Source organism: Tasmannia lanceolata, unplaced genomic scaffold (assembly GCF_043159265.1).
Source record: "Tasmannia lanceolata isolate RefF3 unplaced genomic scaffold, GAP_Taslan_0.1 ptg000002l, whole genome shotgun sequence".
In the NCBI taxonomy this organism is placed as follows: domain Eukaryota; kingdom Viridiplantae; phylum Streptophyta; class Magnoliopsida; order Canellales; family Winteraceae; genus Tasmannia; species Tasmannia lanceolata.
The window spans coordinates 2755481-2773672 of NW_027518679.1; the positions used below are offsets into that span (position 1 = coordinate 2755481).

Consider the following 18192-nt stretch of genomic DNA (forward strand, 5'->3'; position numbering starts at 1 on the left):
CAAAGGTGGGACTAAATAAAAGTGGGAACTTTGAAAGTCTGTTCAATGAGCAATACCTAGTGCCAATCAAATTGTTAATGCACTCACCATGTCACTCAGTCACTCAATACAAAACATCATTTGCTTTAACACTACAAGATTACAATGAGATTACCATCATTTCACCAACAAGGGTTTGTTTAAGAGAGGTAAGGTAATACTAATAGTACGAGCTTATCATCATATAACATAAGACAGTTCTCTGCACTCATTTGTCTTCTACTTTCTCGCCTGCTAATTTGTTGGTTACAGATAGACCATGCCACAAATTTTCTCCATAGAACAATCCCAATCCTTCGGTAATTAGACCAATATTAAATTGAAAAACTAAAAACTAAAAAAAAAGTGGAGAGATTGCAAGGCTTACTGATATTCGAATTACCATGTTTTGAAAATACACATTGAGTGCTTGTATGGCAGCATAGAAATCAATTCAATGAAGAAAAGTCAGGCTATTCATACTAGTATTATCATGTTCTGATAACTGCACTAACACATGGTCTTTTATTGTTTAACCAGTTGTCAAAGGTTAATACATCTCCCCAAAAGCTCTCAGAAGCCAATTAAAAAACAAAGGACAAGCCGCAAATATTAAATCATGTTAGTGCCAATATCAGTAGCCAAAAACAATAAAATCACTCGGGAGGGTATGAGAAGAACAGATTTCCAGAGAAACAAGAGGGTGCAATCTTGCTGACAAGAATACAATTGTGGCTTCATAAGGTGGGTTTACCTCCACTGCATTTTCAGGCATTTTCTGCCCAAAAGTCAATTTACCAACTTTTCACACACTACAAAGTGGAGCAACACAAAATATGTAGAAACAATTTCTGCAATATCCATTCAGCACTTTTCGTTTCCTATGTATACATATATATATATAAGTTGGTTCAAGCAATAAGAAAGAAGAGAGGTAGGACAAGCTTGGTATCTGGCCATGGACTCTACAAGCATTCAATGACATCGACAGGAAGGAAGAAATATTTTATTTTTTGAAATGCAGAAAGGTATAAATAATCTAACCATGAAACACCCATTGCAGATTTAATTCAAAACTTGGCCTTTCTGTGAATGAAATAGAAGTTCTGGCCAACAAAGAAAAAAATAGCATATGGGGCTAGATTTTCGTCCATTTACGAAATCACCTCTATTTGGTTGATTCATAGCTAGATTTTCGTCCTCAACTTTCCATTTCCTCATCGAGATAGGCAACTGATCTACAAATGAAAACAAACAAAGATTAATAAAACAAGGGGAGTGATAAATCGACTCCCAAATATGATAAATCGACTCCCCATGTGTCTTTCTCTCTCATCTGGGGTTAGAGAGAGATAGACACATGGGGAGTCGATTTATCATTTTGGGGGGTCGATTTATCACTGCCCTAAAACAAGCAAACTTATAAATAGAGGAAACCCAACTAACCATATCCCCGCCTCCCCCCTGCTCTAAAGGAATGAAGTGAAGGGGAGGAACTCCGTGAAATCAATGGACCAGGTGAAATAGGAAAATATCTACCAATTAAGTATAAAATAATTCTAAAAGTACCGATGAGACTCAATTTGAAAATTCTACCTTTACGAATGCAATGGAAAATACACTGGTCTCTCTCTCTCTCTCTCTCTCTCTCTCTCTCTCTCTCTCTCTCTCTCTCTCTCAAACCTTTTTTTTTTTTAAACATGACTTATTTGTAAATGAAAAAAATGCTGTCATTTGATTGAACTTCAGACCATATTTAGGTAATTTGGTTATCTCATAACTAATTCTTGGAACTTTTTCATTTTCCTTTTTTTAATGGTACTTGCAGCTGCATTTTTTTGAGATTTTATCATATCTATTCCTACTTTTGAATTTTTTTTATTTACAAGTAATTATGTATAGATTAGACTTGTTAAATTTTTTATAAGTAATAGGATTTAAATTAGGGAAGTGATATATCCGTCCCTTTCCATTACTTGAGACCATAGTTGCCGGAAACTCCTTGGGTGGGTGGGAAACCCGTTACCCATAAAATGCGTTTCTCGCGGTTGGGAAACTCGTTTCCCCTAAAATGAGGGAAACACGTTTCGAAAATGTTTCCAAAATATGATACAAAATTGGAGAAATGTTTATGAAACACATGGGAAGCATATGGAAAACTTATGTGAATAATGTGTAAACGCATGAAAAACGTATGCAACACTCGTAGAAAGTGCATATGAAAAATGTGTGGAACTTACGAAAATCATTTTGGAAAAAACACATCATTTCCTAAGACGTTTCTCATACGAATTTCTATTGTTTCTCGTTTCCCCAGTATTTTCTTTCATGCGTTTCCCGTTTCCGTTTCATGTTTCGTTTCACGAATTCATTTCCGACCCTGGTAACTATGCTTGGGACACACCAATCTAGTGTATCTATGACTGGCAGAGGACCAGACTGACGTCATGGGGGAAGTGTTCAACGGTCCAAATTTCCCCGTACACAGATTTCGGGTGTCCCAACAATGAAAAGGACCGGATATATCACTTCTCTTAAATTATACTAAATAGATGAGTTTTTAAATGAAATTCTTAAAAATATTGGAATACTAGACACAGGTTTCAATAAAAATTACCAAAAGTTCCAAAGATCGTAAGCCATTTTTGGTTAACCACATTGAGCTTTACTTATTTACACAAACATAATGGTATTTTTGTTAAATAAAATAAGAAAGTTAAATGAAATAAGGTCATTGTAAGGTCTCAAAGTTTTTTTTTTTTTTACTTTAAGCATATCGTTTCAACGTTTGTCAATTAAAAACTCATGGAAGATAATTCAAGCCCAATTACTTATTGATTCTTTTTTAAAAGAAAAAAAAACTACTAAATTACAGCCACCATTAAAAATAAAAATACAATAACTTGACTGTAATTTGAGCAAAATACCCCACTATGATGTGAAATAGAAGTAAATTAGAATATTTATTTTCTGAAAAAATAGAGAAAATGAGACAGAAGAAAGAAGGTGAGAGAGAGAGAGAGGGACCGACATGGAGATATGTTGAGTAAATAAAATGTTAGATAAATAAGAGAATATCGTATAAGTCTTCAAATAAAGTAACAAAATAATTTTCAATGCATCAAGAAGAAGGGCAGAATGATCTTTTTCTTTGTAAAACATGTGTCTTAGTTTAATTTGATTTCAAAGAGTCTGATCAGTAGGTGCAACCGTGCAATATTATAATATACTTAATTAATTTTTTCGCTATAAATATATTTAAAAGAGAATTTTTCCTAGCCACCCATCTCCACTAACTTCAAAGAGCTCTTCACCCTTTCCGTACACCTCAGATACTCCTATTGGACCTCTTCACTCTCCCATTGATGCCTCTTTTCCTGCAATAAGAAGATAGTGATTTTCAGCTTCTAGTATGAAGATAGCTGTTGTTGAGATCTGTTGTCTTGTAGTATGAAGAAATTAAGAAGTAAATTTCCAATTAAACCCCAAGAAACAAATTAAACAGTAATAACTTGTTGCAAAAGCAGATTAAATAACTAGATCAATAGACTATACAAAGGCATGCATCAAGAGATCTACAATTAAACCCTAATGCATTAGTAGTGATTAACACAAGATTGCCTCCAGCTGAAGAAAAGGAATATAGCAAATAACAAAGATATTTTTTGGAGATAATAACCAGCTATACAACTAAACTAAACTCAACTAAGCCTTTTTCCCAAACTAGTTGGGGTTGTCTAATGAATCCTTTAGAAATTTTCATGAAGAAGGTGAAAGGATCTACCTGGATCAAATTAACTAAAGTCTAATCCTGACACTAGTTGGGTTCGTCTACATGGATCATTTTCTTCCATTCTCTCCTATCCACAGTTATGTTCTCTATTATGTTCCTAGCCCTCACTTCTTCTCACTGGAGCATCCAAAGGCCTACGTTGGATATGCCCAAACAATCTTAAGCGGTGCTCTATCATCTTCTCCTAAATTGGTGCCACCCCCACCTTTTTACGGATGTGTGGCTGCACATCCATCTAAGCATTCACATCTCCGCTACACTCATCTAACCTTGTTGGTAATAACCATCTATACTCAACTCAACTAAGCCTTTGTCCCAAACTAGTTGGGGTCAGCTATCATGTCAAAAAAAATATATAAAAATGATAGATCTTGGATGATATTATAGGTAAATCACTTGGAAGATAGTACAGATCTAAACAGATCTGTTTGTTTTCAGCAGTGAAAGGCCTCTAAACAAATCCGTTTTTTTCAGCAGTAAAACACCTCAGATCTAGATACTAAACAAATCACTTAATAATAGTAAGAATATACAAGGATGGTTAAAAAAAACAATTCTGGGATGATATAATAGGTTTTCAGATCCAAACAAATCACATAAAAAAGGTAAAAATATACAAGGATGACAAATAAACTATTCGATTGAAAGATAGTTCAGATCTAAGCAGAGATCTAAGCAGATCCGTTTGTTTTCAGCATCAGATATAGATCGATACTAATCAAATCACTTAAAAGGATAGCAAATTACAAGGAAAATTACAAGGATCACAGTTCAGATCTAAACATATTAGTTTTCTTTTTAGATACCAAACAAAACACACACGAAAAAAAAAAAAAAAAAGGGCAAGAAGAGAAAGAGAGATGCTTTTTGAAAAAAATGTAGAGAAACAGAGAATTTTCGAACCTATGAGAAAAGCGAGAGTAGACGAACGATAGAGATGGATTGGGAGGGTTTTTTATTTTTGAGGCAGACGATTTGGGGGGGGGGGTTATAGCCCAAAATTAGGGTTTCACACAAAGTGCGAAACAGAATGTTCCCGGTTCTCGTCTAAATTACGAAAATGCCATTATTGTTTAAACGGGGCTGATGATTGCACTACCATTTTTCATAATAGCACCAACTCATCTTGTCTTTTGCATTTTAATTGCCTTAGAGATTTTTCGGAGAGGCTGCTGCTATGGAGCCCAAAAAAAAAAAAAAAACCAAAATATTTGCAATTTAAAGCCCAAAAGAGCATGCTATTTGTTCAGTTCACTTTGCCCAACTTGGTTACCATGTCATTATTTATGACCATTGATTTGACTTTTCAAGGTGTATTTATTGCCTTCAGCGGATTTGAGCCCGAGAAAAGTACGGAACGCGGGCATTTATTGCAACATAGTACTGAAACGCACTCACCTTTCATCTTATCAATGAAAAACGGACGATTCTTTAAAAAACAAGTGGAAAACGGACCCCAGTGCCCGTATTTGGTGCAAGATAAGACACCTCAATCATTCTATTTGCAGCCCCATTTTCATTATTTTAGTATTTCTTAATGAGAAAATAGAGCTGCATTTAATGCACTTCTCGTTGCCCATTAATGCATGGAACGCTGACGGAATTGCACAAGTAATCCACGCTTTTCTCTCCATACTTATCTCTATACACATCAAATAATGGGGATATTGCTCGTATAAACGTTATTTCACATAAAGTGCATGTGAATTTTAAAGATTGTCTAGAACCTTGCCGGTATTCAGTTTGTGTATTAACTCCTTTGAGTCAAGCCATCGGGTTTTTTATAGCCCAAAATTAGGGTTTCACACAAAGTGCGCAACCGAATGTTCCCGGTTTTCGTCTAAATTACAAAAATGCCGTTATTGTTTAAATGGTGCTGATGATTGCACTACCATTTTTCATAATAAGCACCAACTCACCTTGTCTTTTGCATTTTAATTGCCTTGAGAGATTTTTCGGAAAGAGTGCTACTACGGAGCCCCAAAAAAAGAAAAAAAAAACCGAAATATTTTCCATTTAAAGCCCTGCTATTTGATCATTTCACTTTACCCAACTTGATTACCATGTCATTATTTATGACCATTGATTTGACTTTTCAAGTTTTATTTTCTGCCTTTAGCGGATTTGAGCCCGAGAAGAGTATAGAACTGGGGCATTTATTGCAACATAGTACGGAAATGCACGCACCTTTCATCTTATCCATGAAACACGGACGATTCTTAAAAAAACAAGTGGAAAAAGGACCCCAATGCCCTTCCTGACATAATCAAAGTGTATTTCGTGCAAGACACTTCAATCATTCTATTTGAAGCCCCATTTTCATTATTTTAGTATTTCTTAATGAGAAAATGGACCTGCATTTAATGCATGGAATGATGACGGAATTGCATAAGTAATCCTCGCTTTCTCTCCATACTTATCTCTATAACACATCAAATAAAAGGGATATCGCTCGTATAAACGTTGTTTCCCATAAAGTGCACGTGAATTTTAAAGATTGTCTAGAACGTTGCCGGTATTCAGTTTGTGTATTAAGTCCTTCGAGTCAAGCCATCGGGTACGCCCTTGGAATCTCGAATACGCTGCCAAAATTTATGGGTTCAAACACATGTTTAAACATATCAAGTACGCCGCCGGAATATAGAGTACGCCATAAGAATATCAAGAATGCTGCAAGAATTTTTGGTTTCAAACATATCAAATACGCCGTCGGAATATTGAGTACGGTGCCAAAATTTCTGGGTTCAAACACATGTTCAAACATACTGAGTATGCCGTTGGAATCTCGAGTACGCTACCGGAATATCTCTAGTACATTAAAATATGTCTACTTGTCAAGGATACAATGGTCTCTGCTTATGGGTGACAGCCAATATTTAATTGAATCCGAGGTTCTCTGGGTTCAAACACATATTCAAACAAAACCAAATTCAGCATTAAAGAAAGACGTCACCGTTCAATCAAAATTTGTCCACGTGTCAAGGATCCACCCGTCTGCTTATTGTTGACAGCGAAGATTAAAACAAACCTAAGGTTTTTTTGGTTTCAAACATATGTTCAAACAAATTAAAGGATAACAGGTTTTTTTAGTGAATGTTAAGATATTTGGATCTGACATATGGATTGCATGATGGTAGACTAGGTAGTTGGGTTAGATTAGGAAGCTTGATTGGATTAGGATGATATCCTCCTAATCATATTAAATCTTATCCCTATCTCTATCTATGTTTATCTGTGAATGCTTATTTAAGCATCATTTACTCATTAATGAAAATATCCAGAAATTAGTGGAATACTGTAATTTAACAGTGAAAAGGGTGCCTGCAAAGAGAATCATTCCAAGTACCGCCTTCCCCCAAAAATGAGGAGCTTATCTCGGCTTTGATTATATCAGGAAGGGCATTGGGGTATTTTTTTCCACCCATTTTTGAAGAATTGTGCGTGTTTCAACGATAAGATAAAAGGTGTTCGCGTTCTATACTACATTGTAATAAATGCCTACGTTTCATACTTTAGCACCCTTCCTCGATAGGATAGTGGGTCCCACTCTCAGTTGATGCCCTTGCTTAAGATTTTCTACGAGACAAAAAAAAAAAAATCATGTTGACAATCCAATCCTGACCCTGAACGGTTTACATTTCGTGAATAAAAACATGTTAAGATTACTCGATTCGTGTAATTTTTGTGCGGTAGATCTGAAGTGAGATGTATCAAATGGACGGCTCAAATCAATCAAACGTAGGTCGCACTATGAGGTAAATGTGCAATTATTTAAGGGTTTTGTTAGAAAATGTAAATCTACAATAATTTACAAAGCGATTAAGAGTTTTACATGGCTTTTGAGTCTTTTTTCTCAAACAATGTGTATATTTACATTTCCAATGCACCTTAACGATTGCCCCCGGTGCACTCGTTAACAAAAACCCAATATTTATTGTTAAATGTAGGCCTTTATGCATTAATTTTCCCACCATTTACCGAAAATCATTAGTACAAATGTTCGATCAAAAAGTTATGGCCGATATCTATGGCCCACCCGATCAATGGTGACTCATAGCATATATCAACATGGTATCATGGTAACAGGTAGAGATGATCGAGAGAGTACTCATTCAAACGCTTGTTGGAATGTCTATCTTCATTCTATGAAGATGCCATCATCCTATGGAGATGATTTATGGGTTACAACCTATTTACATCGTGGTAACAGGTAGAGATGATCGAGAGAGTACTCATTCAAACGCTTGTTGGAATGTCTATCTTCATTCTATGAGGATGCCATCATCCTATGGAGATGATTTATGGGTTACAACCTATTTACATCGTGGCCGTTCGAATGAATGGTTTCAATCATCCCGTGAAGTAGGCCCCACATGACCTTTTATAATTTAACCAGCTGTCAAAAGCTCTTACAATCCCCAAAAAGCTCTCCGCTGCCGATTAAAAAAGAAAAGACAAGGTTAATTTGCGTAAGGCAGATGATTTTTTCGCCCCTGTACGATTATGCGCCCCTTTTTAGCGTGAATTGTTGCGTCAAATCACGTTAAAAGGGGGCGCAAAATCCTATAGGTGGCGAAAAAAAAATAATCGCTCTTGGCGTAACTATCAAAAAATGGCAATGCAAATTCAGGAAAAGGTATATGAGGTATCGCGCAGCCTGAGCAGCCCTCTATATACGCCATCTGTAAGACCCAACATAGGTATGGTGTCCTTAAGAAATCATGTCCATAGGATCACCATAGGATCATGGTATCTGTTGATTTGTGGAGTTTTAGAATAGACGGCTAGAAAATGAGCTTCTACAGATCAAGTGGTTAGGATGATTGTATGAAGATGGTTTATAGTGGCCTGCTCAAGCTGCGCTAGCTTAGAAACCTCACCCCCATGGAAATTATAAGATACTCATATTCGAGACAGGCAAATTATATTTACTGAAAATTATCTTTTTCTCAAATGAGGACAGATGATGGTGGTATGCAAAGGTGCTCTTAGTTATTTCCTACAATTATTTTACGAAGAAAGATACTCATATCAAAAAGGATCTTACAGATTCGCATCAAAAGGGAGACAGAGTAAACGGAGTCCCTCAGACATGTGTAGTTGACTTCTCTCTAGTTGTTACTCTAAGAGATAATGCTCCAGGGTCTAGATTAAAAACAAGTCTTTTTTTTTTTTAAACCAATGAAGAAACTTGTTCCAGAGAAAGAGTGTCATTGTTCGCAAAGGCGGACAAACCCTACCCTCAAAGTGGGTCAAGATGCTGATCTTACAAGGAAATCTAGGGTAGAGACAAGTCCATCAAATAGGAATTAGTGGGAAACACATTTAACTGTTCCAAAGCTTCCAGTTAATCAGCCTTGCTCTGGAGCTCAAATAGCCCAAAAAATCAAGCCAAACATTGGATATTACTAACATGCAATCTGATGGGGTGCGAAAAAGCAGCAGCCTGTTAGCTTCCAACACGTGGCTAGAGGAGGGCCCACTGCAGAACCCACGTCAGCAGGGGTAGTTTGGTAATTCCCTCGGGTAGGTGAACCTGAACCTATAGCTGGTCGACACCTGCTTTGGGGGCATTAACTCCCCACCTACCCCAAACTTTCCTTATAAAAAGGCTTCCAAAGCTCATAAATCGGGAGATTGAATTCTTACCCACTACTCTAAAATCCACCCCTTCACTCCGGCTGTTATTGACTTGAGTGTCGAAGGGTCTGTCCGGAGTACACTCCGGGTCGGCCATTCTGACCTCGTTTGCTTCTGTGCAGGGCACAGTTAATCAGGACTCTACCCTCCGTTTCACCTCACTCGAGCCCCCCAGCTCGGCTCTTACGTCACTGTCATATCTGTTAACCAATTTCGGGCCTAACAGATTGGCGCCATCCGTGGGACCTCTGAACTAAAGGTTGTTCCAACCACTTCACAAAAATGGCAGGACGCAAGAGTGTGCGGGTGCCAACCGCACGGACCACCCGAGCCGTGCTACCCGGCAGGACTCGAAGTGAGCGACTCGCCTCGCTGATAGTGGCAGCTTCCGCCACGGCTGAACAGAACCAGCCTCGCTCCGTAAACCTTAACTCCATGCCCACTCCGGAGCAAGTCCAAGCTCTCTTTCAACAGATGACCGCCCTCGTTGGTCAGTACCAACAGCTGCTCCAGGCCCCCCCCCCCCCCCCCCCCCCAATCTCCTCCGGAAGTTCCACAACCTGTCCTAGAAAGGCCAGAAATCCACAGGGGAGAGTCGTCGCGCCGTAGTGAGGACCAGACTCACCATTCCCCCGGACAAGTCCGTTACCCCATAGCCAGGCATGCGCAGACAGAGCCGCACCGCCGTCGGAGGTCTAGGTCTCGCTCTGCGCCAAGGCGCCGAGCTCACGAAGAGCGCGCGCCACAGGCAAAATCAGGGTCCCGTCGTCGGAGTCCGGAGAGCCACTCCGGCTCCGCAGCAAGCCAATCCGTGGGGAGAAACAGGTCACCAAAACATAAAGATGACCCGATGATGCGAAGGATAGAAGAGATGAGTCACAGAATCGAAGAGCTGGCTAAGGATCAAAGCCGGCCTGTGTCTAGGGCGTTCTCGAGCAGAACGCCGTTCACCGACGATGTGATGGGCGCCCCGGCACCCAGGGGGTTTAAAATGCCAGCTATCCCGCAGTATGATGGGACCACTGACCCCGTGGACCACTTGGAGACGTTCCGGACATTGATGCTCCTCCACGGTGCGTCAGACGGTTTCCTCTGTAGAGCATTCCCGACGACCCTGACAGGTGCAGCTAGGGATTGGTACTCAAGGATCCGACCGAACTCCATCAACAACTTCGATGACTTCGGGGAAGACCTGGTCCGCCACTTCATGAGCAGCCGCAGGCCAAGGAAAACAACAGCATCCCTGATGACCTTGCGGCAGGAGGATAATGAACCTCTCAAAGCCTTCGTCAGCCGCTTCAACAGGGAGGCACTCCAAGTGCTAGATTTAGACCCCTCGGCCGCTACGAACGCGCTTCTCGCGGGTGCTAGATCAAATGATTTCCGCCGAGCAGTGGCCTGCCGGAATCCTCACTCCCTAGCAGACCTAATGGCCGGGGCAGAGGAGTACATATCTGTAGAAGAGACACTGGCAGCTCTGGATTCGAGTCGGAGGAGAACCTCTGATGACAAGAACCAAGATAGGCACCATGCTAAGCAGCGCAGGGACGATAAGGTTGTCAGAAGGGACAAATCCCCACAAAGGAGGGAGGAAAACTTCACCCCTCTCAACACCTCCCGAAGGCATATCCTGGCGGCCATCAGCGGAGAAGAGTTCATAAAATGGCCAACTCCAATGATCTCCAAGGGAAACAGGAGAGACAAGTCGAAGTACTGCCGGCTCCACAGGGACCACGGACACGATACAGACAATTGCCGACAGCTGAAGGAGGAGATCGAGCAGTTAATCAGCAGGGGCTACCTGAAAAAAATATGTCCGGAGTGACACCCGCGGAAGTGACCCCAAGGAGAAGGGCCCCCAGGGCCGAAGCCCTCGGCGGTCTCAACCGCCCCCAGTCCGAAGACAATCTCCATCGCCGCCCAGTCCACCGCCAGAAGCACACTGCTCCCAACCAAGAGGAGTCATTGGCACAATCATGGGCGGTCCGGCGGCTGGAGGCACCTCCTCCGCTGCTCGGAAAACATATGCACGCCGAGTCAATGCCGTGCACGCATGCAGTAAGAAAGCAAAGACGGAGAATGAGATCTCCTTCTCGGACGCGGACCTCGACGGCCTGATATTACCACATGACGACGCCCTAGTCCTGACTATGCTCGTCGCAAACTGGGAGTTGAAGAAAATCCTGGTAGACAACGGGAGCTCAGCCGACATTCTATACTATTACGCCTTCGAAAGAATGATGATAGGTGACGACCGCTTAAAGCCGGCGAACTCAGATCTCTTCGGCTTTTCAGGAGAAGTAGTCAAGGTTGAGGGACAAATCGAGCTTCCTGTCCTCGTCGGAGAGCCGCTCTGCCAAGCATTCGCAATGGTCAACTTCCTAGTAGTGAGGGCCACCTCGGTCTATAACGCTATTTTAGGACGGCCTGGCCAGAACCTGATCCGCGCCGTCGCGTCTGCTTATCACCAGAAGATGAAGTTCATAACGCCCAATGGCGTGGGAAAGTTCGAGGAGACCAACCGCAATCTAGGGAATGTTATGCAATGGCGCTTAAGGGCAGAAATGCGACGGAGTCGTTGCCAATCGAGCTACTAGACCTGAGGGACGAAGCTCAGGGAACTCAGCCCGCCGAAGACCTTGTCTCCGTCCCCCTGTGAGAGAGCGATGATGAAAAGGTAGTCCAGATCGGCTCCTCTCTTGACGACGGCGCCCGGCACAGCCTCACCCAGTTCCTCCAGGACAACGCGGATGTCTTTGCATGGGCCCCCACGGACATGCCCGGCATCAACCCGGAGGTCAGTTCGCACAGACTAGGTGTCGACCCGACCTGCAGGCCGGTGAAGCAGAAGAAGAGACATTTCGCCCTCGAAAGGCGGATGGCGATAAGAGAAGAGGTGGAGAGACTCCTAAGAGCTGACTTCATCCGAGAAATCCAATACCCGGACTGGCTGGCAAACGTAGTCTTGGTGAAAAAGGCCAATGGGAAATGGAGAACCTGCGTCGACTTCACGGATTTGAATAAAGCCTGTCCCAAGGACAGCTACCCGCTCCCAAAAATCGATCAACTCATTGACGCCACCGCAGGCCACGAATTACTCAGCTTCATGGACGCCTTCTATGGACATAACCAGATCAGAATGTATGAGTCAGATATCCCGAAGACCTCCTTTGTAACGGACCAGGGGACCTACTGCTACCGTGTCATGCCCTTTGGCCTGAAAAATGCTGGGGCCACGTATCAGAGGCTTGTAAACAAACTCTTCCGGAATCAGATTGGCCGCAACATGGAAGTATATGTCGACGACATGCTGGTCAAAAGCCTAAGCTCGCAAGATCATGTCTCCGATCTAGAAGAAACGTTTCAAGTCCTGAGAGACAATAAGATGAAGCTCAATCCCACCAAGTGCACTTTTGGGGTCAACTCGGGAAAGTTTCTGGGGTTTATGGTCAGCCAGAGAGGGATAGAGGCCAATCCAGAAAAAATCAAGGCCGTGGTGGAGCTCGCTCCGCTGAAAACCATCAGAGAAGTGCAGCGACTGACAGGGATGATAACCGCGCTGGGGCGCTTCGTCTCAAAATCTGCAGAGAGGTGTCTCCCTTTTTTCAACGCAGTCAAAGGACTCAAAACCTCGCCCTGGACAGAGGAGTGCCAAACCTCCTTCGAGGAGCTGAAGCGATATTTGTCCTCCACCGCTATTGACAAAACCGGAGCCCGGTGAGGAGCTAATCTTGTATCTATCTATAAGCCCCCTGGCTCTGGTTGCGGTCCTAGTTCGTGAAGAGCGCAGCCAACAAAAACCGGTCTACTACGTTAGCAAAGCCTTGCACGACGGTGAAATAAGGTACCAGCGGGTCGAGAAATTGGCTTACGCGCTGGTAATGGCGGCCAGGAAGTTGAGACCATATTTTCAAGCTCACACGATAAAGGTCCTAATTGACCAGCCGCTTAGACAAGTCCTCCATAAGCCAAATACTTCGGGACGACTGGTTAAATGGGCCGTGGAACTGAGTGAATTTGACATCCGGTACATGCCCAGGCCCGCGATCAAGGCTCAAGTGTTGGCAGATTTCGTAGCTGAATGCTCCATCCCCCAGCAGATCACCGAACCTGAAATCGCCCAAGCCCCAGCAGCGAAAGGTGCTATTACAGCCGGAGAACCAGCAGAAGATGGAGCCAGAGCAGGAACCATCCCCCTGCCACCAGTTGAGCATGATCCTTCAATCGCCGAATCACTTTGGGAAGTGCACGTGGACGGATCCTCAAACAATGCTGCTTCCGTCACCTCCTCCTTCTGCGCAGCCAGCTGAGCGGCAAAATCCTCTCTCAGCCGCTTGATCTCGTCGGCAGATTTTTCGACGGACTTCTTCAGCTCCTTCGCCTCCTTTTTCAGCTTCCCATTCTCCTCCTCATACTTGGTTATAGCATCGAAGAATTTCTTACTCTTCCCCCGAAGATCATTGAAGTATACTCCGATCTATAAAATATAGATGAGCAAGTGTTAACACAAGCAAACGAAGTAGAAGGCGAACAAAGAATGAGCACACTCGTCAGCCATCTTACCTGATAAAGAGAAGAAAATACGGCCTCTTCGGCCGTAGCTGGCGGCTCGTGGAGAACCTGTTGCTTGTCTTTGTCAAGAATACATTTACTTTGAATCTCTACAGCCACCCGGCTCTCTCCAAGGCCAGTATTAGTCTTTTGGACGGCCCAATTTGGCCGAAAAACGTTATCTCCGGACCTCGCCGGGGGCGGGAGGGTGCCAGCGGATGTCGCCACGGTCCTCGAGGACCCTGCACCCCGGCCGGATGAACTCACCAGTTTCACCGAACTCTTGGCCTTGGGCGGGAGTGGCGCGTCCTGGGTTGGAGCCGGACTCGCCACCACCGGGGCCTTCCTTTTCTGACCCTGACGGACCGTCCCGAAGGCCCCCTTCCCCATCTTATCGACTAACGACTGCTGCTGCATCTCTGAAAGATAGACGAAAACAAAACCAGTCAGAGACAAGAAAAAGGAGAGACAAATTTTAAAGGAGGCTATCTACGTACGTGCCCGGGTCGCAGTACTAAGGCCCGGGTCCAGCACCTCCCGAAGTAGAGCGAGGGTTCTCGCATCTACACTCTCAAGGAACGGCTTGCAACTCATCGCGACTGTATCCGGGGTTCCCCATTTCAAATGGACCGGCCAAGGCTCGCTGGACTCCGCGTCCTCGACATAAAAGAACCTGTTCCTCCACAAGTGTATGGAGGAGGGAATGCCAGTGATCATTTTTATCTCCGGACGCTGGCTAATCCGGCCCTGAATGAGGTATACAAACCCCGTCAGCAGCCTCCATGAGTTCGGCGCCACCTGGGCCGGGGCCAGCCTGTAATGCTGAAGCACCGAAGCGAAGAAGGGGTGCAGAGGAAATCTGAGTCCGGCCCTCAGTGACTCGTCATATATGCAAATATCGGAGCTTTCATTACAGGCTCTATCTCCCTCCATCGCCTCCCTCAGTCCAAACCTGGATGGGATGCAATACTTATCCCTAATCACTGCCATGGCGGATTCGTCCAGGTAGTTCTCCTCATTGAGAGCCTGTATGTTGTATTGGCATCCATACGGGCCCGTGCCACGACCTCAACGGCCCGGCCCGGGTGAAACGTTGTGGACGCCTCGCCGGCGTCACTACCAACACTTCCTCCTTGTGGGACGTGGCTATCCGTCAGAAGCAGAGCGGTGTTCAAGTCCAATATTGCCTCGTCCTCCACCTCCTCATCACTACCTATAACAGTCACACTCACCATTTTCGGGGCCGGTGACCAGGTAGGCCTATCCTCGGTCCTAATCAACGATCTAGACCCTGAACTACTAGAAGACGACTCCCCCGAACCGGACTCAGAACTAGAGCTACTAGACATGAAAGCAGGAAAAGAAATGAATGAGACGCGCTCAAGAAAAATTACCGGATCACACTGAATGCTCCTGAATCCACCGCCGTTCACAAAAACTACACGATCCGAACTGGGCTTCGCCGAACCGACAGAGAGAAAAAGAGGGGGAGAAGGAGGAGAAGTAAAAAAGTGAAAATGAGAAGGTAAAACCCACTCTTATATAGATTTCTCGGAGGCGGTGTGAATTAAATGAAGGGCACACGTCTCGACAACGCCCGAGTGGTGCCACGTGTCTTTTATTAATGGCGGGCACAAACTTCGAGACAAGAGCGTAAGCGAAGATACGCGCGTACCTCTAAAAAACCAAGGGGAGTCATACAAGTGCTCGTGCGGAGAAAAGCAGTCCGGCCCAAGCCGGACTGGATATAACGCGTTCCGCAAAACGACAAAAAGCAGTCCGGCGCAAGCCGGACTGGGTGGCTAAACGACAAAAAGCAGTCCGGCCCAAGCCGGTCTGGATATGACGCGTTCCGCAAAACGACAAAAAGCAGTCCGGCCGAAGCCGGACTGGGTGGCTAAACGACAAATAGCAGTCCGGCACAAGCCGGACTGGATATGACGCGTTCCGCAAGACGACAAAAAGCAGTCTAGCCCAAGCCGGACTGGATATGACGCGTTCCGCAAAACGACAAAAAGCAGCTCAGCCCAAGCCGGACTGGATATGACGCGTTCCGCAAAACGACAAAAAACAGTCTGGCCCAAGCCGGACTGGGTGGCTAAACGACAAAAAGCAGCCCGGCCCAAGTCGGACTGGATATGACGCGTTCTGCAAAACGACAAAAAGCAGTCCGGCCCAAGCTAGACTGGGTGGCTAAACGACAAAAAGCAGTCTGGCCCAAGCCGGACTGGATATGACGCGTTCCGCAAAACGACAAAAAGCAGTCCGGCCCAAGCTGGACTGGGTGGCTAAACGACAAAAAGCAGTCTGGCCCAAGCCGGACTGGATATGACGCGTTCCGCAAAACGACAAAAAGCAGTCCGGCCCAAGCTGGACTGGATATGTCGCGTTCCGCAAAACGACAAAAAGCAGTCCGGCCCAAGGCGGACTGACAAAGATCCGGACTGCTCCAAAATCCGGATTGCCCCCAGAATCCGGACTGCTCCAATTTCCGGACTGCCCCAGATTCCGGACTGCTCCAATTTTCGGACTGCAGATTCCGGACAGCCCCCAGAATCCGGACTGCTCCAAAATCCGGGCTGCTCCAATTTCCGGACTGCCCCAGATTCCGGACTGCCCCCAGAATTCGGACTGCTCCAATTTCCGGACTACCCCAGATTCCGGACTGCCCCAGAATCCGGACTGCTCAAATTTTCGGACTTGGCCTGTGGCATTCCTGAATATGAAGCAGTCCGGAAATTGGAGCAGTCCGAAAATTTGAGCAGTCCGGATTCTGGGGCAGTCCGGAATCTGGGGTAGTCCGGAAATTGGAGCAGTCCGAATTCTGGGGGCAGTCCGGAAATGGAGGCAGTCCGGAATCTGGGGCAGTCCGGAAATTGGAGCAGCCCGGATTTTGGAGCAGTCCGGATTCTGGGGGCTGTCCGGAATCTGCAGTCCGAAAATTGGAGCAGTCCGGAATCTGGGGCAGTCCGGAAATTGGAGCAGTCCGGATTCTGGGGGCAATCCGGATTTTGGAGCAGTCCGCCTTGGGCCGGACTGCTTTTTGTCGTTTTGCGGAACGCAACATATCCAGTCCGGCTTGGGCCGGACTGCTTTTTGTCGTTTTGCGGAACGCGTCATATCCAGTCCGGCTTGGGCCAGACTGCTTTTTGTCGTTTAGCCACCCAGTCCAGCTTGGGCCGGACTGCTTTTTGTCGTTTTGCGGAACGCGTCATATCCAGTCCGGCTTGGGTGGCTAAACGACAAAAAGCAGTCCGGCCCAAGCCGGTCTGGATATGACGCGTTCCGCAAAACGACAAAAAGCAGTCCGGCCGAAGCCGGACTGGGTGGCTAAACGACAAAAAGCAGTCCGGCCCAAGCCGGTCTGGATATGACGCGTTCCGCAAAACGACAAAAAGCAGTCCGGCCGAAGCCGGACTGGGTGGCTAAACGACAAAAAGCAGTCCGGCACAAGCCGGACTGGATATGACGCGTTCCGCAAGACGACAAAAAGCAGTCTAGCCCAAGCCGGACTGGATATGACGCGTTCCGCAAAACGACAAAAAGCAGCTCAGCCCAAGCCGGACTGGATATGACGCGTTCCGCAAAACGACAAAAAACAGTCTGGCCCAAGCCGGACTGGGTGGCTAAACGACAAAAAGCAGCCCGGCCCAAGTCGGACTGGATATGACGCGTTCTGCAAAACGACAAAAAGCAGTCCGGCCCAAGCTAGACTGGGTGGCTAAACGACAAAAAGTAGTCTGGCCCAAGCCGGACTGGATATGACGCGTTCCGCAAAACGACAAAAAGCAGTCCGGCCCAAGCTGGACTGGGTGGCTAAACGACAAAAGGCAGTCTGGCCCAAGCCGGACTGGATATGACGCGTTCCGCAAAACGACAAAAAGCAATCCGGCCCAAGCCGGACTGGATATGTCGCGTTCCGCAAAACGACAAAAAGCAGTCCGGCCCAAGGCGGACTGACAAAGATCCGGACTGCTCCAAAATCCGGATTGCCCCCAGAATCCGGACTGCTCCAATTTTCGGACTGCCCCAGATTCCGGACTGCTCCAATTTTCGGACTGCAGATTCCGGACAGCCCCCAGAATCCGGACTGCTCCAAAATCCGGGCTGCTCCAATTTCCGGACTGCCCCAGATTCCGGACTGCCTCCATTTCCGGACTGCCCCCAGAATTCGGACTGCTCCAATTTCC

The 18192-nt window shown here is 45.3% G+C and overlaps 1 protein-coding gene and 1 long non-coding RNA gene across 3 annotated transcripts in view; both read right to left on the minus strand.

Moving 5' to 3' along the window:
- Nucleotides 1-390: 390 nt before the first annotated feature.
- LOC143874009 (uncharacterized) lies at nt 391-4786 on the minus strand. The gene is made up of 2 exons (XR_013248750.1): nt 4715-4786; nt 391-3395 (listed from the first exon to the last, which is right to left on the minus strand). It is a non-coding gene; the product is annotated as an uncharacterized LOC143874009 (long non-coding RNA).
- Nucleotides 4787-7772: 2986 nt separating this feature from the next.
- Nucleotides 7773-18192, minus strand: part of LOC143874112 (dynein light chain 1, cytoplasmic-like) — a 63807-nt gene continuing 53387 nt past the window's right edge. Inside the window, exon 5 of one of the 2 annotated variants that reach the window (XM_077376885.1) lies at nt 7773-8244. In XM_077376885.1, the coding sequence (XP_077233000.1) occupies nt 8162-8244 (83 nt within the window). In that variant the 3' untranslated portion in view covers nt 7773-8161. The remainder of the gene's footprint in view (nt 8245-18192) is intronic. The other variant, XR_013249255.1, reaches the window with a different exon arrangement.